The sequence below is a fragment of the Semicossyphus pulcher genome, unplaced genomic scaffold (genome assembly GCF_022749685.1).
Source record: "Semicossyphus pulcher isolate SPU_LCO1_2020_fin unplaced genomic scaffold, fSemPul1.0.p SCAF_21, whole genome shotgun sequence".
Classification (NCBI taxonomy): Eukaryota; Metazoa; Chordata; class Actinopteri; order Labriformes; family Labridae; genus Semicossyphus; species Semicossyphus pulcher.
The window spans coordinates 16638870-16662023 of NW_027211695.1; the positions used below are offsets into that span (position 1 = coordinate 16638870).

At 38.9% G+C, this 23154-nt stretch overlaps 2 protein-coding genes across 3 annotated transcripts; one reads left to right on the forward strand and one right to left on the reverse strand.

Moving 5' to 3' along the window:
- Positions 1–72: 72 nt before the first annotated feature.
- Positions 73–14310, reverse strand: LOC138600970 (uncharacterized). 2 transcript variants are annotated; one of them, XM_069672538.1, is made up of 36 exons: positions 14184–14310; positions 13976–14050; positions 12982–13047; positions 12752–12805; positions 12008–12055; positions 11406–11459; positions 10255–11310; positions 9971–10108; positions 9762–9854; positions 9565–9627; positions 9161–9220; positions 8998–9033; positions 8851–8913; positions 8726–8776; positions 8582–8650; positions 8347–8418; positions 8151–8258; positions 7998–8054; positions 7715–7777; positions 7487–7552; positions 7339–7389; positions 7166–7225; positions 6980–7039; positions 6685–6744; positions 6435–6533; positions 6289–6336; positions 6098–6193; positions 5512–5622; positions 5312–5413; positions 5181–5225; positions 5009–5083; positions 4098–4166; positions 3949–3988; positions 3780–3837; positions 3180–3525; positions 73–2279 (listed from the first exon to the last, which is right to left on the reverse strand). In XM_069672538.1, the coding sequence occupies exons 1-36, from the start codon at positions 14202–14204 to the stop codon at positions 1875–1877; spliced, it is 4038 nt and encodes a 1345-aa protein (XP_069528639.1). In that variant the 5' UTR covers positions 14205–14310; the 3' UTR covers positions 73–1874. The 2 variants fall into 2 exon arrangements, with proteins under 2 accessions (XP_069528639.1, XP_069528638.1); XM_069672537.1 differs by having other exon boundaries at positions 6289–6339.
- A 3447-nt stretch (positions 14311–17757) lies between these two features.
- On the forward strand, positions 17758–22402 carry LOC138600360 (protein translocase subunit SecA-like). The gene is made up of 2 exons (XM_069671734.1): positions 17758–17811; positions 18132–22402. The coding sequence occupies exon 2, from the start codon at positions 18152–18154 to the stop codon at positions 21737–21739; it is 3588 nt and encodes a 1195-aa protein (XP_069527835.1). The 5' UTR covers positions 17758–17811; positions 18132–18151; the 3' UTR covers positions 21740–22402.
- Positions 22403–23154: the final 752 nt, after the last annotated feature.

The window sequence follows — 23154 nt, forward strand, 5'->3', positions numbered from 1 at the left end:
CCTTCCATTTAATCAACACAGCATTATTAAAATTCTGTCATGTAAAAAAAGGCACCAGTGCTAATCTTTAACCCCTTTTTAATATATTCCTTAATATTGTTTATTGACAGGCTTTATATTGTTACTTTAACAAATGGTTACAACAGCATGGAAGCAAAAAAAAAGTAAATAAAAGGCAGTAAAAGCAAGTTACATTTGAGGTTGGGACTGAATAGTTCATGCAGAAACACAATTTAAAATGACACAATGAGATACAAACATTAGAAGTAAATAAAGTGCTTTACATTTTGTAGTATTTAAATTAATCTGTAGTATTTTTCATTTTGGTTTTGCTTTTATTAACGATCCTTTAAATTTCCTTTGTCTTTTAGATCTTGATAATAGTTTTAATTTGAAGGTCAACAACAATATAAAGAGTCTCCTCAGTTTAAAGTGACATAAACAGTCTTTATTCACAGATTCTGTTTGACATTAGAATATCTGAATATACTGAAATACTATATTTTAACAGGTATATTCTGTTCAGGTTAAAATAATGCAGGAGGATATACTGACAGTTTGTCACCTACAAAATAAAGGCATAAGCAGTCAGAGCACAAGAGGTCCCTAAACATTTGATATTTAAGACATATTAATAGAAATCTTTCTGTATTTACATCATATTAACATCTGCATATTTAGCGCTGAGTGTGATTGGTAAATATAATATCACAGATATGATTTATACATGTTAAAATCATTCAGGTTGGCACACCATAACAGTTTCTGCACATATGCATAAACACACGATAAGCGAAAAAGTGTAACAAGTTTGAATAGAGTATAAAATATATTCTTCATGTAACTTTTTATAAAATGTTGTTATACTTCATTCAGGACAGTGACGATGTGTTTTTGTGCAATATTTTTACGTGGTGATGTGCGGCTTTAAACGCCCCACAGATCCACAAACAACAAACTGTGATAGAAACAGTGGAAGCTTCTGTAACTGAAGCGCCATCAAACGACAACCGACAGTTCAACATTAGCAAATCTTTCATTACTCAGGTGTAAAGTGAACTGGTGTTTTGTCATACAGTGATGAAGCAAAAATAAATCACCATACATACATTCGTTTTTGTGAAGATGGAACATCTTATGTTTTATGTTTAAACGGAATATCCTTCTAAGTGAGCAGAAAGTGACTATTTACAAACATAAACCTGTGTAAACTAAATAATGTAACTTTAACTATTTACATGCCAACTTTAACGCATTCAAACTCCCAAAGGTAATTCTGATACTTATTGGCTGCAGAGTTTCCTCTTTTTAAGTCTCATTGTAGATTCACATGTAACATATATACTTACATCCAATACAGGGATAAAGAAATATATACAATATACAAATTGTGTTGAAACCGAGTCAGAACGTTGGTGTGTAACTAGAGAATTAATTTGTAGCATTAGATTGTCAGGTGTTCCTGTTTATAATTTGTCCTCAGTGTTTATATTTGACTCAAAATCTGTTGAAAGTGTCAAAAAGTGTCGAAAGTAATCCAACTTAACAACTTATATTTAAACCTTTACCTAAAGAATAATGCCTGGCCGAACACGGGTGTATGTTTTCCTTTTTTGTAAACAAGTACAACAACACAACGGGCATTAGAAGCCTCACCGTTGTTGCAATTTAGCAGAACTTTTGCAATTTATTGGATCTAATTGACAAGTGCCTAAATTCTTCTAATATCCAGATTCTGTTTGTAGCAAACTGCTGTTTGTAAAAATGTGTCCTACTGTGGCCATGCGTTCCTTTAAACCAACAGTTCCCTTCTTTAGCCAGTAGAGGGGGCTGTTGATCCATGATTGTCAAAGTGGAATCATGCAGGAAGTTGCTCACAAGCTCCCAGTAGCATCCTGCAGCTCCTCTCTGATAGCATTAAGCTCCACTATTCCATCATTGAGCACAGTTGCCACCTCTTTAATCTGAGCCACCACCTCTTTCTTGCATCCTTTCTTCAGCTCTCGGGAGTCCTTGACGAAGTACTTGTCCATGCCTCCGAAGAGTCCTTGGACAGCGGCGACCGCTGTGTCTGTTACGTCCTTCGCTCGCATGATGGGCGAGTCCACCAAGCTGATCATCTGGACGGCCCTGCGGATCTCCCAGTCCTTTGAGTAGTGCTGGGTGCCCGACCGAAGGAAGGGATGGCCACGGAGTTTGTACAAACCCTGGTTGACAAAGTGGAGGATCTTCCCGATGACCAGTAGGTGACCCTCATACTCCTCCAGTACTATCTCCACCTAGACGGGAGAAGGAAAGACCGTAATCTTTGGTTAAACTTGGAAAACGGCAACAGTAAGTTCAAGTATAATACAGGAAAGGATGTCGGCCTAGTCAAAGTGTTTTAAAGAGTTAAACGGAATTCTACAACTATAGAATCTTTCTGCTATTGATTTCAATAACCAATAACAAACTAAGGAAATATTGATCTGTAATATTAGGTGAGGCAAAGTCTGGCAAAGGGTATAAATGAATCTCAGGAGATGAAATCTTAGAGTGAGATGAACTTCAGTACAAGTGTTTATTTTATGGTATTGTCCTCAATTATTTTTATTCAGTTTTAGGCAGAAAAGCTTTTTTTCCTCCTTGATTTTAGCTCATGGCTTAAGCTAGTCTTCAGCCGTTTTCCCACTGGTCAAAAAACCCGCTAACACACGGCTTTTTAGCTTAGTGGGAAAGGTTACAATTGGCATTCAGACCCGGCTCCAATGATTTTGCAGTAGACCCGGGTAATCATCGCCTTGGCTCTGATCGACACAAAACCTTTGTCAACACGATAATCTCCGCCCCCTTTCCGGCTCGATGCTGTGACGCACAGCAACACTGGCAAGACAGCGAGGTGAGAGAGCTTCTTCTATTCTATTCTTCTATTGTTTAGGAATCCTGTTTCCGGCGAGTTTGTGACGTCAGACGGTGACGCAGCAGAAAAGAGACTGAAAGGAGGATACTCCACTGGCAATGGGAAAAGAGACAATCTGCATTTATAATGCACAGTTACGTTATGGCAATTAGATCTACCTCCTGCATGGAAAACAAAAATCGCTAAATAAACCTTCCCATTCTGTATTTGATGTGAACTGTTGCCCGTAAACATCCCTCTCTATAGGAGACATTGCACGCATCGTCATTATTCAGCTTACCTTCTTGCGGTCGTGCATGTTGTTGACGTTATCCGAGATGGCCGCCGAGGCCGAAGCGATCCCGCCAGCCGTTGCCACTCCGACGCCGACAGCGGTTATTACCAGAGAGACACCCAACGTAAGGGGTGCCAGAGCCAGACCGGCGATGGCCGTCACGCCCCCCACAGCTGTGGTGGTGCCACCGGTGATGCCGGCGATCTTTGCCTTGTGGTGGAAAGTGCTGATGTCGTCGGCGATGGTGTTGAGCCTGATGATGGACTGCCACAGGACCTCGGCTCGCTCTGTGAAGACCTTGTTGTAGACGCGTAGGCCGCGGTGAACCTTGTCGGCCAAGATGCTGAATGACCTGCGATTTATTTGGGAGAGAAAGAATGGTAAGTACAATTTGGTTTAATATAGAAAGGGCCAAACAGAGACGTTATGCAGTATTTGGTGTATAAGCAGTAATATGGTGACAAATACAAGCTAAAGTCAAATTGCTTATTTAGTCTAACCAACAGTCCCAAGACCAGGATATACTCAGTTCAGTGTCAGATATGACCAAGAAAAGCATCAAATCCTGCCTCTTGAGGAGCAACAAGTACAAAATGACAGACATACTTAGACTCATCCTCCCTTAAGACTTTGTCCTCTTCGTCTGATGGCACCTCATCCCATTCTGAAACACAGTCAAGCAACAGGTTTAAATAAAGTTTTTAATTCAAAGTGTTTAATTCTGCTACTCAGCTTCAGTCGTTAGAGTTTAGTGTTTGATCTGATTGTGACTCACGTTCCACCGTGTTCCACCACTCCATCAAACTGTCAGTGTCCTGTGACGAAACACAACAAAAGCATGATGGTCCACACCCGAGCAACACATTTTCACTTGCATACAAATGAATGGCATGGTGGGATATTTCAGTTTTAAGAGAAACCGACCCCTTCGTCATCCTCGTCCTCCAGACCTGCTAGAGCTCGCTCGTCCATCTGAGCAGCCAGCCACTCGGCCTGACCGAGAGAGGACAACAACAAGTCAGGAAGTATGTCAGTAGGTCTGTGCTTTTAAATATTCTAACTGTTCATCATCAAAGCGGGTTTTATTTAGCCAAGACCTTTGGATATATTAAGCTTTCTCAGCACTAGCTGGTGTGTCAGCTAGCATGTCTGCTATGCTGCTGAACCGGCTCAGTCACATGTTAAAGGAATGCGTCCCATCAGGAACAAAGACATGGAGATAACTAAGACAACAGTGGAAAACAACAACATTTCGTTAAGTTTCTCGGTTGTCAGTTGAAGTCAACATTGTTCATATTGTATGAATGATGCAGGTTGAGTTTTTTCTGTCAAATCCTTATTAAAATATGACTCTCAGCTTAAACACCAATGCTGATTGAGAACACTAAAATCATGGGTAACGTTAGCATTCTGTGAGTGGACAATAGTAAAATAATAAATGCTAAAGACAGTCACACTAAGCTCAAAATGATCTCAACAAGAAAGGCATCCTTGTTGGACAGGCACTGTAAATAAAACAGTATTATGCTGTAAATTTGATCCATGTTGTAATTTTCCATAAAGCTCGCCAAGTTGAGAACAAAAATATGTGTCACGTTGTCCAACTTCCACGTTGTGTTGCTTCATAATGAGTTACACCTGCATGATTGTTTATGTAAACAAGACCAAGCTGTGGGTTGGACAAATACTGAAATCTGGGTCATTGTCATGTTTGATTACCGGTTTAAGCCAAAGAATTAAAGACATGCCATTTTGATACTCATCACGACCAAAACAATCCATGTTTGATGCCACGTACGCTGAACGCTGACACACTTTGAAAGGTGTGATGTTACCTTGGCTGCCTCTGACATGAAGTCACTCGACGTAGCTCCTGGTGGATCTTCGAACTCAAAAGGGATCTCTTTGCTCTGGCAAGACAAAGACATAATGAAAAGTGAGCGAGCTATCTCTTTTAGAGTTCTGGCAGCAATAAGAGCTAAAGTAAGTTTGAAGGCAGTATTTCACCTTAGCCTTGTGTTTTTTGAAGACTTTCAGTTTCGACGACTTCTTCTGTTAAAAAGAAATCATTTTTGAGATCTGTGTATTGAATATCTTCCAAGCAAAGCAGTAAGTGAACATCCGAGTATGAAAAATACCGGTTTGCAGCTGTCCAGTTCATCTTGGTCACTGGGGTACATCTCTTCGGGACTCATGAAACCACTTCCTGTTTGTGTCACGTCATCCTCATCGAAGGCATACTGCAAAAAAAGTCTAAGTAAGTAAAGAAGCAATACCAGGAGAAAACAATTACAAGTTCATGTGCTGATGTTGTGCATTTTACCAAGGTACAACATACATTGGATGCTTGCTGCTGCATGTGGTAGCCGTGTCCAATCGGTTCACTCTGTCCATTGGCTGTCTTAGATTTGCGCGGGACGGGAACAGGGCCTTTATGTTTGGACTTTTTCTGCCAAAGGAACCAAATATATTGTCTTCAGTAAAGATTTGGACACCATGTGCTGATGGGTTCAATAGAATCAACAGCAAAAACAAGCATTTTGTTGGAGAAGTATCACTTTCTCTCCAGCATACAGTCATTATAATCAACAATTGGGATGCATTGTCTTCCATTATCAGCCTCTTTAAAACGGTCTGATGCAACACCCGTGTTTAGTGAAGTGTTTACTCGTTAATTCAGAGATTCAAAGGGATCATCTGCTGTGAAATTAGACATTCAGCTCAGTGATGCATTCAGCAGCACAAGCAGCTTTGATAACTTCCTCTGTTGTTGCTAATCTAGTCAGTCAAAGCGATCGGTGCCTTGATTGTTAGTTCTCCTGCATCACAGGGTGTTTCTACAAAGAAATCACACTGTGCTTATACAACCAGCTTCTTATTGTTGTCATAGTTACAAAGATACTGGTTTAACATGGAAAAAGTACCAGTTTATCCATCCCGTATAGTTCGTCATCGTCCAACTCCTCTGCGGAGAAGCTGCTCTTCTTTCTCTGAGGACTGGTGTACTCGAGCTTGTCCTCCTAATTAAAAAACAAAACAGATTTACGTTAAACTTCAATTTATTATTTCTCTACCTCTCATCGCCTTGCTTCCAAACATTTCACAACATATTTACCTTAGAGCTTCGACGACCCACGTGCAGCAGTTTCATCTTGGTTGGTTTCTTCTTTAAATTAAGGAAAAAAGACCGTTAAGTGTCAACAGGCGCCAAAATGTTCAATGAAAATTGAGAAAATTGAGATAAAAACAAAAGAAAGTTACAGGTTTGACGTCTTCCATTCCATACGGGTCTATATCCCCATTCAGTTCAGCAGACAGATAGAGTGCTCTCTGTAATTCCTCGTCCTCCATGACATCAGCCTAAGTAGCAAAATAAAAACACGTATTCTAAGAAGGTAAGTCAAGAATGTGCAGACAGGTACGGGGAAAACTAGGTTTTATAAAAGCTGGTAAAAAACATGGATATTTGGTATTTTCAATTCTAAATTAATTCGGCAAAGAAGAATAGTACCTTGCTAGTTGAATGAAGACTTTGGCTTTTCATCTCCTCTACGTCGTCAAAAGTGTCATCCTAAGGATAAAGGTAATAAAACATTAGATGGAGTAATTTTATGTTATGGAAAATTGTTCAGTTTTTATACAAGCAGGTTGTACCAAAATCTATTCTAAAACTGCTACGCTAACTGAAAGCTAAACCTAAAACCAGAAATAAATCAGGTCATTTCCAAAAATAACTTAAACAGGAAACATTCAGACAATTCACTCTTCTATTAGGGAAATGAATGAGTCATTGCCCTACAGCTTACCTGGGACTTCTTACGAGGTGTGTATCCATAAGCACCTAAAACCTCATCTTGGGATTTATCCTGAGTTGGGGGGGGGGGGGGGGGGGGAATTCATCAGACATGTTGCACTTAAAACAAAAACATTGTATGAACAAAAACACAAACACACTGTCCAAACCAGACATATTTGCACATGTATAGTCCTACCTTTGAGCCTTTACGAGCTGTGTAACCATGTGCACCTAAAACCTCATCTTGGGATTTATCCTGAGTTGGGGGGAAAAAATTCCAAACATGTTCCACTGCTTAGACATCATCATACGACATAAACATAGTATGAGCAAAGCACAAACACGCTGTTTAAATGTGTGTAGTCCTACCTTTGAGCCTTTGCGAGATGTGTAACCATGCACTCCCTTCGGTTCATCGTCCTGGAGACAAAAAGTATTAACATGAAACGTGTGTTCATTATGGTGTAAAAATACGCTGTGAAATAGCAAAGCATGAGGTGAAACTGATGCGTGAAACCTTTTCTACAGTGATGGCAAATCCCCTCTGCGGCACAAACTTGATCTTCATCTTCTTTTTCCTCTTCTGGGGAGAGAAAAGGTGAGATTACCCAAATTAGTGCATGTGAGAATATTCACATGTCGACCTTAAAATGCTCAGTCTGAAATCTTACAATGGAAAAGCATTTGAGTCTAGATAATACATCTTTGAAGCTAAATACTCATAAATTGAGCCAAGTTTTCCAACCTCTTGGTGATGGGCGTCCGCTCCCTCCTCTTCCTCACCAGTGCTGCCATCCAAAACTGTCCCCTGTTGACAATAAAAGACTGCTTCAAAAACATAAAATTGAAATTATCTTATGCACCATTTGCTTTCATTCCAGTGCATTTTTGTCAAGGGCTTAGGCACGTAAAAAAGAGAAAATCTTAACCTTCAGGAAGAAAAAAGATTTCCTCTTGCACCTTACTGCAGCAGACAATTTAAGGACAAACTACTTTGAAACATATCGGGGAGACTGCTGGTTTCTTACCTCTGACCATCTGCGTATGATGGAGTTTTTCTTGCTGACACTTTTCTTATCATCATCCTGTTGTGGAATCACAGAAAAGTCAGCAGGATTAATGTTCGAACGAGGATCAACGTCCTTCCGTAAAATTGCACATTTTTACTTCAGATATCTAACCTTTGATTCTTGGGGTAAGTGTCCGTTCATGTGCTTTCCGTCTGGCACAGAGGAATTAGTGGATGCTCTTCTAAGCAGCTGATTGACTTTGGTCTTCAGTTGTTTCTTCTGTTAACAAACGAAGATTTAACCAGCACTGATTTAGTAATACTGTTCATTAATGCACCTAAGATAGTTTTAAAAAAAGAAAACATACTCTGTAGTCCATCCCATTCAGTTCCTCCTCTTCATTCTCTCCTGCTGACATGTTCAATTCTGAAAAATAATCCTGAAACAGAAGCACTCATTTAAACGAAGCGTCATACTAAACTTATTTACAGTTCAAATGTTTTATTACAAATATACATATTGTACACACTTAATTGAGAGACTAGGCTTATTGACACATGCTTATAGGATTTATATGTGATTCTTGCCACCCTGATTGTTACCTTTGAAGATTTTCGTGAAATGGGTAGTGTCTTGCTCTCCCCCTCTTTTGTGTCATCAGGAAACTTATCCTACAAAGAGATCTCCATTACTGATAAGACAAACAATCAAAGCAGTACAACTGTCATTTGAAGTGCTTCATTTACCTTTGACCCTCTTCTGGAAAGTAGAGACATTCTGAGTTTTCTATCCTTTTTCTGTAAGAAGAAAAGAACATCAAAGTATGTACTGAAAAATATATAGATAACCACAGACCACTGCTATGTCATACCTTGGCGTGACTGCCTGAGCCGTCCTGATCTTCACCACTTCCTCCATCAGAGTCCCCCTTCATCTAGATGAAAGGTTAACCTTTATTAGTGTCGTCTTTCTGCTTACAAACAACCAATGCTGACAACTGAATTAACTTGTGTCTTACTTTATATGATTCTCGTCGCAGTCTCAATGTTCCAGACTTGAAGTAATGAGAAAAAAAAGTCATGTTTTTTTATAGTAACCATTGCTTTAGTCTGAAGTATGCCAATATATTTCCAGAAAATGAGGTAAGAGAATTGAGGTTAAATTTAAAAATGTTCTCTTACTGGTTTGAAGTCGGGGTCAAGCTCAGGGCTGTCTTCAGGCCAGTCCTCAACGCACTTTTCCTGTTTGGGGATTAGGTAAAGCAAACATGTATATAAACAGTTATACTTCTCCTAAAATGTCATCATATTGAACTTACTAAGTAAATTAATTATCCCCAGAAAAACCCTTTGTCTTGCGCCAATGCCAGGCACAATATCTGAAAATCTAATCGGCATAATGCCATCACATTTGCTGACGATTCATACACCCAGAGGTAAATTAATTTAAAAGACCACACAGTCTTTTTTTTCACCACTATCCTTAAGTAAAACTGTACATTAGTAGCCTTACATCGCAAAAAATTATGAAACAAATTGAAACAATTTGTATTCAATATTAAAGACCACTTTCCCGTAAAACACACCTGTCCAATAAGCAGGATGTTCTCAAAGACAGCATTGTTTTCAGCGTCTGTCTCTTTGCTTTCCTGTAACGAAAATAAATACTTGAAACATTACAATGGAAAAATGAAGTGTTATGCTGAGTATATCCTAACAGCTATACAAACAACCCAATCACAAAAGGTCATTATAATAAGGCCAAAGTCAACAGCATGCCTACCGGAGTTTTTGGCTTATGCCGAATAACTGGTTTTGGGAGTCCTTTGAGGGATAGTTTGGGAGATGTTTTTGGCACTGGTGGTTCAGGTTCAATCTAAACACAAACCAAAAAAGTAAAACAACCTAATTAACAGTACAGAAGTTGCAGTAGCACATAAATGAGTGAGTTAAACAAGCAGAGTGTGTTCCGCCAAACTGCACTTTGCATACAAGGTTTGCTGGTGTGGGTGGCTTTTCTGGCCTGGGTGGCTTATCTGGTTTTGGTGGCTTTTCTGGCCTGGGTGGCTTTTCGGTCCTCTGTGGTCTTGTTCGAGGAAGCGGCTTTGGTGGACGTTTGAAGGTCTGCACCTGAAAATTTGATTATAAAGGGTTTAAGGTACATTACATGTAAATCAGAATATGTCTTACAGTAATTTGTTGACTACATGCATGTAGCACACTGCACTGGCTTTAAATATTGTTTGCCCAAATATCAAATTGTACATGTTACATACATGAGTCATTTGAGCTTTAGATTGGCTCGGAGACATGGACAGATTCCTAGCCCGACTGAAGGGAGAGGGCTGAAGAATATCATGTTTTGTACCCTCAGGAGTTGTCAAGACAATATCTTGTGGCTGATCTGAAGTCTTTGGTTGGATTAGATTGGATTTGGATGGCATAGCCTTGAAAAGATCTGGCGACGATGTCACATCCAACTTTGTTTCCCATGAACCATTCTTGTCGTTAGCCTTTGAGGGAAGTGGTTGGAAGATGTCTGAAGTACCATTAGAAACATCTTGGAATGGGTCATATTGTTTTGAGGGAGTAGTACCAAAGGGGTCATCAAAACTGTCTTGGAATAAATTCATTGTAATTGGACTTGGGAATGGGTCGTTTGCAGATGTGGATGAAGGTGAAAATACATCCACAACTTCCTTGGAAGACCTTTTAAGATGGTCCTCTTGGTTGGAGAGTTCCCTTCTCTTAGTTGGAATTGGTTGAAAAAAATCAACCTCATTGGTTGTGGCAGTAGAAAAGGGGTTCGCCACCAAAGGCTGAGTAGACTGGAACGGATTATCCTTGTTGTTGGAAGGAGATTTGAATGGGTTATCAGATTTATAACCCACGCTCTTAGATTTATCAGAGACGTTCGACTCCCAACTTCCTTGGGCATGGGGTATATCATGTCCTTTAGCAGCCTGGAGAAGATCAACCCCTTCGTCTTCAAATAGGTCAGACCCTTTTGATTGCAAGCTCTTGGACTGGTTCTGTGTTTGGGTGGACATTGGCTTAAAAAAGTCTGGCGAGCTTGTGGTTACATCATGAAAATGACCATTGGTAGTTGTGTTTTGGGCAAATGTCAGTTCCTGGGAAAGGCCTTGCAGATGATTTGGCTTAATGGCCTTCTGAGGTTTCCAAAATTCAGCTCCATTTTCCACAGACTTAGTTTGTAGATCCAGAGGTGAACTCTGGAAGTCAGGTGGAGGGACAAAGACTGAATCGAGGTTTAGTTCTTCTGGGGATTTCCTCCCTGCGTCCTCCTTTAAATTACCTTTGCTGCCCGATTCCTGATAACAGAACATAGGTCATTAGGAAGATGTTCTATGGAAATGATGGTACTTAAGGTGATACTGGCTTTAGAAACAGAAAGCCTTTCACTCACCAAATAATATGAATAAAAAGGGTTACTTCGGGCCAAATCTCCATTGACTCCATCCTGTTCAAAAAACGGAAGGGAAAGGAGACAGAAGAAGTGTTGGATTTCACTTTTGACCTTCTTACCATACTTGAGGGCCTAAATGGAGCATTTCCCACAGTTCAATCTATAAAAATTGAACAGCGACGCAGCATAAATTTTACATGTTGAACGACTATTGGGAAGGGGGTGCATGTAAATTCACTTTTTGTGTCAAGGACTACTCGAGACAAAATGTCTTCCAATATAATAAACGTTATAATTTTTTAAAACAATAAGCCAACATTTTGAGAACTTTGAACTTTGATTAATACATTCTAATCACTTACAAATAGTACAGGTGCACTGTAAAGACTAAAAAAAGTTTAGAATGACTCCTCAAGTCTTTTTCAGTCAGTTACCAAAAAAGGGGGCAGATGATGCAGCTTTAGAGCACCATTTGTTGATTTAGAACTCATAACTCAGAAAAGCATAGTCCGACTGCCAGACACGCCTACACATTGAGGAGATCTCATGAGAACAGGGAGACATTGTACTTCAAAAAACAAAACAAGATAAGGGTGTGTAACCTGTGCCGCAGCAGGAGAAAGATCATTATCCTCCGTCTTCAAACCGTTCTGAGGACAAAAATAGTTTGTGTTTGAAAACACGAAGAGTAGTTTCTACAAATTTGTTATAAATGTTCGTCTAAACTACCCCTCAAAACTGATCAATTTTATGTGGAGACTTTGAGGCATTTCAGCTAAATTGTGGTAGTAATTTCCTTTAATTGTATCATACACTACCAGTCAAAAGTTAAGACACATTTTCTTATACAAGTGAATGGGAAAGTGTGTCCAAACTTATGTATGTCATCTGAGTTTGCTATGTAGATGTTTATTAACACCTGTGCTCAGTGTAGCTTGTGTCTGTCCGTCACATCTGTAGGATTAACTGAGAGATCGGAACTCCACATCCAGTCAGCGACAAAAAATGCACAACAGAACGTTGGCGTACAGGGAGGGTTAAGCGTGGGAAGTCATGTGTCATGCCTTTATTTGTACTCTGAACAGCTAAGATAAGAAAGTGGCGTCACTTTTCAGAAATGTAAACAAGAATTTGTCAACACCGGATGTTCTTACAAAACAACAAGCATGTTACAGTTGCTGTTGGTTTTTGTTGGTTAATGTTTCTGCTGTTACCTCGGTGGAGACAATAATAGGAGCGTCTCAACAATGCTTTGGGAAATATGCATGTTAAGTTTTTCTTTACAGTTATCTCCAACGTGCATTATTCTGTCCAGCTTAATTCGGCTGTTATCAGCGTTCCCTTACCTGTGTGTGCAGAGACTCGTTCCCACTGGAGTCAGAGGTTGACGAAACAAGAGTCTGAGTAAGAGTTCAGATAAATTACATTAGATTAGAATTGGGAAGCAAATTGCTTATTTAAAAAAAAAAATCATCCACTAATTGGAAAAAAGAGGCATAATTGTTGGAAGGTAAGAAGTTAATAGTAACTCCAATTGTACTTGATGAGGTGGTATTAGTGAAGTGTAGTCACTCACTTGGTATTGATTGTGGAAAGGGCTTTGGGAAACTTTCTTTAGCATATGTTGTAGCTTTACAAGACTCTGAAGAAAAGGCACAAAAAATAATCAACATATTTGCACAGTTTCCTTTGCTGCAAAAAAAAAACATATGTTGTAAAAGTAAACGCCTTAATAAAATGACAATTTTTGGACTGCAGCAAAACTTATGTTGACTACCTCCATAACTCATTCACCAAAATTATATCCAACAGAAATAAATAAAAATGACTGCTTATATTTAGAATGACAAGCTAGGATTGACTCATATATAAATGTAGCTAAAAATAACTCATTATGGAACCAACAACATCAACATGAACTGTAATTCCGCGACAGGGCCTTTTGTGAAATATCTTAAATTAGACATTAATTAGTTTCACTAATTGTGATACTTATTACCTAATCCTGCAACCTAAACTGTTGTTTCTTTGATTGTTCCCTTCTCCAGAGGTGAACACGTACAGTAAGCCTGTTATTTTGAGCCAGAGGTTGTATCCCATTTTGTGACACAGAGTGTCAACCTGTAGTAGTTTTTGTTCAGCTGTATTTATCTGAAGGCTGCGGATCATACTTTCTTTAAGCAGTCTCGTAAAGCCCCAGGATGCAAAGTGTGGTGTGTCAAGAGCAGATTCTTTCTGTTGTACTTGAACAATAACAGCCATCAGTCACAGATATGACAGTGCACAATACATTCAGAACAGCTGACATCATAATACTCTGGGCTTGGCCACCCGGTGTGTTTTCATTGACAAAATACATGCAAGTCATCGATGCCAATAAACAGCAGTACAGGGAAACACACTGTCCCGCATGTCTTGATTACAAGTTTGATGATAGAAGTGATGCATAACAACGTGGACGATTGGAACTAAGGCAGTGATTGCAGAGTTCGCTGGCTTTTTTCTAACACTCAAACGACTAAAGCAACAACACGCCACATTTCTTACTTTATTTAAATAAAAGTACTCACGGGTCGTCTTTCCCCAGATGCAGCGTCTGTTGCTGCTGCATCTTCTCCATTATCGTCCGCCCCCACGTCATTATCCTTAAAAGCATTTAAATTAGACTTACAGCAGAAATAAATGCTAAAAGAAATGTTCAAACTACTTTCACAAGACACTAAAATTAGCTCGCTCCAATCCCGTTGCTCATTCGTGATTAAATTAATAAAGACTTACCGTAGCTGTGTCTCCCCTCATTGCCAGAACATATGTTTTATTTAAGTTTTTTGGATTAATAGCGAGTTACTTTCCCACGGTTGACTGCGCTGAAGTTGCATTGAAACGCGTCGGTGCGTCGGAGGGATTGACAAGACCAACTAATTATCTTATAGCTTGATGCACCTGTGCAAAGTCAGCGACGTCAGTGACGAATACCCAAGCATCCGGATTTCAAAATAAAATAAAAATAAAAGCTTTACGTGCGCATCCTGACGTGAGACGTTGTGATTAGAAGTCTTATGTTGTTTTGGAAATCAGTGCAAACAATCAACACGTATTGATTTCCAATGAAATTGACGCTAAATGACTTATTCATGGAGATGTGTGCAGTTTTGCCAAATTCTAGTCAATATACAGCCCTACTTATGGAACAATAAAAATGACTTATAAAAGGCAGTACAGAACTTCACAACTCACATAACCAGGATAGGATGTCATGGTGCAAATGCAGAATAAAGAAATTTGAAAGTTTCAAAGGGTAATTTCCCAGGAGCTATTTTTATGTAACTAGTTTCACAATAAATAGAAATAGTTACAGTTTATGAGAATGTTATTTGGTTCGGTTTTACAAATCGTCTTTTTTATATTTGTTCATTATTTTCCATTTCTTAGCCTACTTTTACTTTGAAGGCAACTTCCGGACTATTTCCAAATGCGATGCCTTGATGCGAAATTGTTGCCCTTCCACCGACTAACGTCTCAATGCAAACCGACCGGTTGTCCTCGCCCAGCTACACCGGGCGGTGTGGTGCAGGTGTGTTGACGTGCTGAAGCTCTGTGTTGTTGAGAAAACTCTACCAAATAAGTGAAGATATTGGACACATCTTCTTTATTTTAAACACTAACATAAGAAAGAATACAGACTGGAAGATTTCAGTGATCAATTCAGCAATGCAGTGTGCTAAAAAAGTCATCTTTTAGGAAGCACATCCAACAATAAGGCAAAAGTTTGTCCCTTAAATTATTTATTATTATTTACAATCATTTTATCATCCATAATAAAACTAGTGACATAAAAATAATAAATAAAGGAATAAAAATTCCATTTACTAAAGATTAAATTTTATGCCAAAACTGAAAATGATAAACATTCAAGGCAGATGATAATCAAGCAAAGCAAATGAAAGTGAAGTGTACTTGATCAGGTTTATCTCGTTCATACCAGAGGTGTAAGCGTTGGGAGGATCACCTGATGTAGAGCATTTTAAAAACAAGCTTCTATTACAAGCATAAAACATACTTTCATTTTCATGTCCATCTACATTTTCAAGTGTAGATGGACGGCAGGTAGACAGTCAGTTAGAGAAACAAAGCCTGAGTTTATAGTTTAGTTAAACATTCCAGTACACTTAAAGTGAAAGCATATTATAGAAAAATGCTCATAACTTAATAACTGTACCATGCAAACAGTCTTTAAATGTTTTTCACAGCTGCTGACGTCAGTAAAGAGACAGACTTGCAACATTTGTCCAGTAGATGGCACAAGCTCGTCAAAGACTGATTCATCTTTTGGTGGTTACTGTTAAAATATAATACAGTTACTGGTTATAGCACCTCATCAATAATATTTCAAGCAATGCAAACCAATGCTCAACTCTACAATATAGTCGTCATATTTAGATTATTGCATTATCATAAGAAAAATACTTCCCTTACAGACTGTTCAGATAGTTTTATACATAATAGTACATGGTGGAGGTGTATGGGAAAGACTCATTAGATCAGTGCGAAAGGTTCTCAATTCCACCCTCAGTGTGCAAAAAAGTCTTGACGAGGAGGGTCTCCACACAGTTTATGTGAAGCTGAGGCTATTCTCAACAGTTGTTCAATCTGCAAGGCTTCTACAGATCCAAATGACCTTGAAGCACTTCCCCCGAACCACCTTCTGCTTCTTCAGACTAAGCCATTCCTGCCACCAGGATAGTTTCAGAAGGAAGGCATACATGCTCGCCGCAGGTGGAGGCAAGTTTAATATATGACAGATCTGTTCTGGAAAAGATGGATTAAGGAATATCATCCAACTGCAGGAACGACAGAAATGGTCCAACATCAGACGCAACTTTACACCAGGAGACATCATGATCATCGTTAATAATTCAACGCCTCGAAACTCCTGGCCAACTGGAAAAATTGTTGAGACCATCTGGCTTTCTGAACAGCCCCATCAACAAAGTCTGCCTTCTTCAGGAGGCAGAGGTTCTTTGTCAAATCCAAACTGACTTTCTTTAGTTGTTTTTGGCTTTGCCCCTCAACCACTGCACTCATCCAATACTACACAGACTAAGACTTAACTGATCCGGAGTGGTGGTAAAGATCACTCTGTTATTAGACTGAGAAATTAAACTATGCACTGAATAATGAAGGAAGAAGATCTCCGTACTATTGGAATACACTGTGTTTGATTGTCATTAATAATTGTGTAATTATTATTTGAGACGTGATAATTATTACACAAAATACACATTTTGGCTCCTACACATAATATTTGATAGTTTCAGTATTGAAGGAATAAAGTTAAACCTCTTCATATAGTAGAGAGGAATGCTGTTGTGATTCGTGTCGTATACTGTGCAACAGCCTGTGTAAAACTGAGTATGGCGCACACCATAACGCTACCAAGAAATCATGTGACTTTCAAGAAAGGTAAATACTTGGTTCTCTGTTGGTGTAAGATGTAATCTAGGGTGTGACTTTTGCCATACAGCCTTTCGCACGACATTTCTATTCATGGCTGTCTTGTAAAAGTCCAATCCAAGTGCCAAGGTAGAGAGCAATAAGGCTATTTTTACACTGATAACTTTTAAATCTTTGATTCCACACCTTTGTAATCTGATTTCTTTACACACAAAAATTAAAAGGATATATTATCCTACTCTAAAGCAACTACTCTACTTTACCTTTATACTAAATTAATAGAATATAAAGAGTGTATCTATAAAACCCAAAAGTTTTAGACATCTTGAGCTGTTTATTTGAAGATTGTTTTTCTAAATATTGAAATTCTACAACCTACGTTATGGGGATTTTTTGTATCTGTCTACTAATTATATTTAATGAAACAGATAAAATATATATTAAATATAAGGGGAAGTGTAACTGTACCAAATTTGATGAAAAGCTTTGTTCTGTGTGCAAAGCTAGGAGTTACTAATACAGTTAAATACAAGGTGATAAAGTATATTTAGTTTTTTTCTGGTTTGTGGTGCTTTGGGGTTTCAGCATCAATACCCCTATAGGACAGCATTGTTCTCTTTTGTAAGAGAAGCGTAATAATGGGTCACATTGAAAAGGGACATTGAATAAGAAATACTTATCTTTGGAAGGGGGTAATATTAATTGCAATGGAACTGCATATGAGCATAATATTTCATTGCCATCTGCAAGCAAGTCACTCGGTTTACAAGAAGTCAGATGTGTAAATAAAAATGACTGGAGGAATTTCCCTGCGGGCGGAACCTGGGCAAGGCTGACGATAAACAAACAACACCGAAAGATTTAAAAGAAAGATGCCAATGCTCTGGCTGCAGATCATCACAGGTGTGCTTGAGACACACATCACTCCTCATCTTTTTTATTCTGTTAATAGGTGAGTATCAGACGATTATTACTATTCCTATTTATGTGTTTGATGCATTTGTGAACAATTGCTTGAGTATTTCTGTGCCATGTGGAGAATAAAAATTAATTAATATAAATAAGAAAATTACTACAAATATGTTTTGTAGGCAGTAGTTGACTACTACATTCATCATATACAAGGATTTTATACTAATCGCTAAAGGAAGTACACATAAGGTTATGGTCACATTACAAGTGAATTACAGATATTGAACTGTGTACAAATTGTGTAATGGTTGAAAGAAGCAATCTGAAAAAATCCTTATTGTTTGTTTATGTTTTGACCAGATTGACAGTTTTTCCTCAAAATGGATGAATCTGACTCGGACGTCGAAGACTTTTTTAACATCTTTCAAACTTTACTTATTGGTCACAGTCAGCTGACTCCCAACAATAATGAACAGCTTCTTCTCACCAAGCTGCAAGGATTGGTTAAAAACATCAAATGGAGCCCGACAGATGCTGCTGACTTGTTCGAAGCTCTCCTGAAGCGTTTTGAGTCAACAAGAAAAGACCGCTCACATCTCCTCTCATGGATGTTGGAAATAATGCACTGCATTGAGATCAATTATATCAATCCCACATGGAGATGTCAGAACAAAAAGACAGTAATTGAGCTTGTCCAAGACGAGACTGTAACAGGTGAAGAGCTTAAGGCATGTCTAAACAATGACAAAGAAAAGCAACTGGATGAAATTCTTGAGGAAATACGTCAACAAAAGTTAGACCAAATTGATGGACAGCTTTTAGATGACGTGAAAGACATTGTTAAAGCAGTTTGTGAGGCTCTCAAGGACAAGGATGCATCTCTGCCAAATGGCCTTAAAAAAGAACTGCTGAGGCTCTGTCAGGCAGTAGAAAAAACGGGGGAGAAATTCCGACCACGCCTGACCCAGATGGTGAGCTGGTGTATTATGGCTCTTTCCAAAACAGGACAGCTAATTCAGGTTGGCACTGGGGAGGGAAAGTCATGTATCGTGGCGATGTTTGCTGCTTATCGAGCTAGGAGAGGGGAAAAGGTAGACATAATGTCCAGCTCTTCAGTTCTTGCAGAAAGAGATATGAAAGAATGGAAAGACTTTTATAAAGAATTGAATATCAGCGTCAACTGCAACACCAACAAACTAAGCAAAGACTTAAAACCGTGCTATAAGTGTCAGGTTGTTTATGGTACAGTGGAGGAGTTTGCAGGAGACTGGCTTCTTCACCACTTTCACAGGAAGGACATCTTCGGGGAAAGAAAATTTCAATGTGCAATAGTGGATGAAGTAGATTCCTTGATGCTAGATAAAGGTCTTCATGTGGTCTATTTAAGTAGTGACATGCCTGCTTTGCAACACCTCAATCCTCTCCTGGCGTTCATATGGGCAACTGTTAATCAGTACAGTAAGATTGGCAGAGCAACTATGGGGCGGAAATACCCCTTTCATCATGTTGTGCTTGAAAAAATAAAAAAGGGCAAAGATGTTGATGAGTTCACCATCCTTCAAATGGCTGAGGATACAGGTTTACTGGCACAAGGTTCAGTCAGGGACCTTAGAAAGAACATGAGCCTTTTAACCAAAAAAACTACACATGTGACTGTTCATCAGTTGGTCAAGTTCTTTGAGAGAGTAGAGAGGAGATTCCCATCATGCCAGTTTGCTCTGCACTGCATGAATGAAGATGGAGCAATTGAGGAACTGAACAAAGGATCACACACAGAAACTGCTGAAAGACAGAGAGTGCCACTGGTTTTAATCAATGGAGGCTTCTGTCAGTACATGTATCCTGATCAAGAGAGTGTACAGAGAGCTGCAGAAGCAGAAATAGAAAGTGCTCTGCGTTTTACGCCATGTGATCTGAGCCAAGATAAATGTACCTGCTACATTCCAGGCTTCCTCTCCGATCTGGTCAAATCGAAACTCAGAGTTTGGATTGAAAATGCATTCTTGGCACAAACCATGACAACAGATCATGAATATATCATTGAGCAACATGGGGTGGTGCCTGTCGACTACAGCTGCACAGGTGTTGTTGAAAACAACATGAAATGGACGGATGGGCTTCAGCAGTTCCTTGAAATGAAGCACGGGTCCAAGCTGAGTGATATGACAGCTATCACAAACTATATGTCGAATGTTGGCTTGCTTCAAAAGTATGGAGATCAGATCTTTGGAATCTCTGGGACTCTTGGCCAACAAGCAGAAACTGACACCTTGCAAAAAATCTACAAAGGAATCAAGACCTGTCAGATACCATATTTCAAGCGCAGAAAGCTGTTTGAGGTTGAGGGAGTGATTGTAGATCATGAAAAAGAATGGATTGAGAAAATTTGTGATGTTGTCACTACACAAAGCAATCCTACTTTATTTAGGAGTCAAAGAGCTGTGTTGGTCATCTGCGAGACCATCAGCCGAGCAAAGGATCTCTACCATGCTCTCGGAGATCAAGTCCCAAACAAAAAGCTTTACATTAGCAACAACATGGACAATAGGGCAATCTTTGCTCAGAAGCTTGAAGCAGGAGAGGTCATTATAGCAACTAACCTTGCAGGTCGTGGAACAGATCTTCAAGTCTCTGAACCAGTAAAGGCAGCGGGAGGCTTGTTGGTTGTGCAGACCTTCCTGCCCAAAAATGCTCGTGTTGAAGCGCAGGCGTTTGGCCGTACTGCTCGACAAGGAGCTCCAGGGTCTGCTCAGCTGATTGTCTGCTCGAGCCATCTGTCTGAACTACTTCAGTTGCTTATTTTTACACAGGAAGTGCGATCCTTAATGGAGAATATATTAGATGTGACTCCACTTTATCAAAATCTTTTCGTGAGGCAATTGAAGTTGTATCAAAAGAGACACAGGGTTGAACAATCTCAAGTAATGTCTCGAATGCTGTCACGTATTTTGTCTGAAAAATCAGATTCAGGAATAAAGACAGTTAAAAAGATCAGAGATGACTCAGTGGCTAAAAGACTAGCTAGCTTCTTGGAGTGTGACATCCCAGAGATAAAGAAGAAGGAAGAACTCTTCAGTCAGTATCTGGGCATACTTGATGAAGTGTACAAAAGCAGTAACAACAAACCAGATGAGTCATATTTGTCTGCACTGAATGAATTCTGGGGTATGTGGCTCCTCATGAAGTTCAATGCAAGTGAAGCAATCATGGACTTACAAAACAAACTAACTGAAGACCTGAAAACAGCCAGGCAAAAACTCAGACAGAGAGAATCACCCTTATCAAACCTGCACTACTACACTGCAGCTGGCAATGAGCTGCGGGAAAAGGGACATCTTGCACAGAGTATCGAGATGTACACGAAGACCATCGAAGAAGACCCCTGTTGGGCAGCAGTTGCATATTACAACCGTGCTTTTGCATCTTTAACCCAGCAGGACAGGCGTCAGGATCCAAACTGCATCTATCAAGCCCTTCAAGATTTGCAAAATGCATTGAAGTCAGTTGAGCTCTACTGTGAGCAAAATGAGGTCACCTATAGATACTCAAAGCAAACAAGCGAGGACCTCGGCAGCGATTCAGTCACCAGATTTGACTGTCACATGAAAGCCAGAGAAAATGTCTGGTTGTTTTTCAAGGCAAATATTATTGAGGCCATAAAGAAGGTAGACAGGGCCAGAGATTTGGGTGGAACTGTAAAAGTGGAAGAGACTCTTGTCTACTTCCTGGTTCCACTGGTTCACTTTTTGCCCTTGGCAGTACTCTCAACACAATCATTGACTCAAATCCACACCAGAGATCCTTTGATGATCCTAAAGCTCACCAGTCATCCCTTCTTTGACATTTTCATTGAACTTGGATGTCTTGAATCTCTGGGCCTGACTCATGTCTATACTTTAGACACACTGGTCTCTGTGGGTGGCTTTTTTTCAAAGATACATAGGATCATTAGCCGAGCTTTTGATTAGGTGTTCGGTATATAGCACTTCAGGCAACCAGTAGAATAATGTTGTAAGAAAATCTTTTCAGCCACAGACTATCAGTGACAAAGGAACACGAGGTAGTTCCACCATCCTGTGGCTTTATAACTTCATCTTTTTGGTTTTTAAATTGCCTTGTCAGTTTTGGGTAATTTCCTCACCCTTTAGAAAATCACATGATGCCAAATGGACCAAAAAAGAGGAAGAAAAAGTTTAAGGTGCTGCATTTTTTTTATATGATGTCTCTCAGCGCAGGATCTCAGTCTATTTCTGTGGTAAATATAACATATATTTTTAGGAATTGTCAGTTTAAATGAACAATTATTATTCAAATACCTTAATATAGATATGGTTTTTATTGTACTTTTAACATGTATGAATATACTGTGCAATTTTAAATGGTTTCTGCTCTTTTGTGCCAGTTTTTTGTATTTACCTGTATTTTGGTTTTGAAATCCAGTTTGACCAGTTTGGTTTACTTACAGAAAGCATTGCTGTGATACTGACTTTTCACAGATATTGTATCTAAAGTTTAATATTTGGAACATAGACCTTAGAAAACAGTTTCTTTCAAGGAATTAATTTACTGTCTTCACTGATGATTCATGTTTTTGTAGCACTATAAAAACAAATATATTTTTGTAACATGATAAAGGCATTTTGATTCTGTTCAATAAAAATCAAACTAATCTGAAACCATGATAAACCATCGTCATTTGAAATACATATTTCTGCCCCGTATTGAATTATTTATGCAACATAAAAATCAATTGTAAGATAAAACTGATTTGAACCTGAACAAAACATCATAAAGGCTGAGCAGTGGATTAATGTTATCACGTCAATACTGCCACTGTGTGGTGTAATGTGGTAGAAGTCTGTCTGCAATGGAGACTGCAGTCATTTTTGGTTGTTGCAGTCATTTTGTTAACCTTTAAAATATTTTGTAAGTTCTATAGATACTGGAAAACAGTATTTGTAACTGTGTTAATTTAATACCTCTAAACAACAGAGAAAAAATACTTTTTGACGAGTCCATTGTTGGACTCATCAAAAACACTGCATTTCTTCCAGGAGCCTTACATCCTGCAGCACACAGAGGGTTGAGTGTCTAGGGGGGTTCTTCTTGGCTCACTTTGGGTCATCACAACACCTCGTGGATAAGCTCGAAAAATCATAACCTAAAAGTTGTTTACTTACCGAACTTTGCCCTAACCCCAATATTGGAAATACAGTAGAACTTAGCCTACTTTAAACTTTTTAAACAAAGATGATTTTTTTAATGATGTCATTTTAAAGAGATACACTTTGATTTTTTTTTTTTTAAATGACTGTAACTTGACTGCTGTTAAATTCTAAAACACTGTCAATTCATACAACTAAATTGTATTTTAATATGCTAA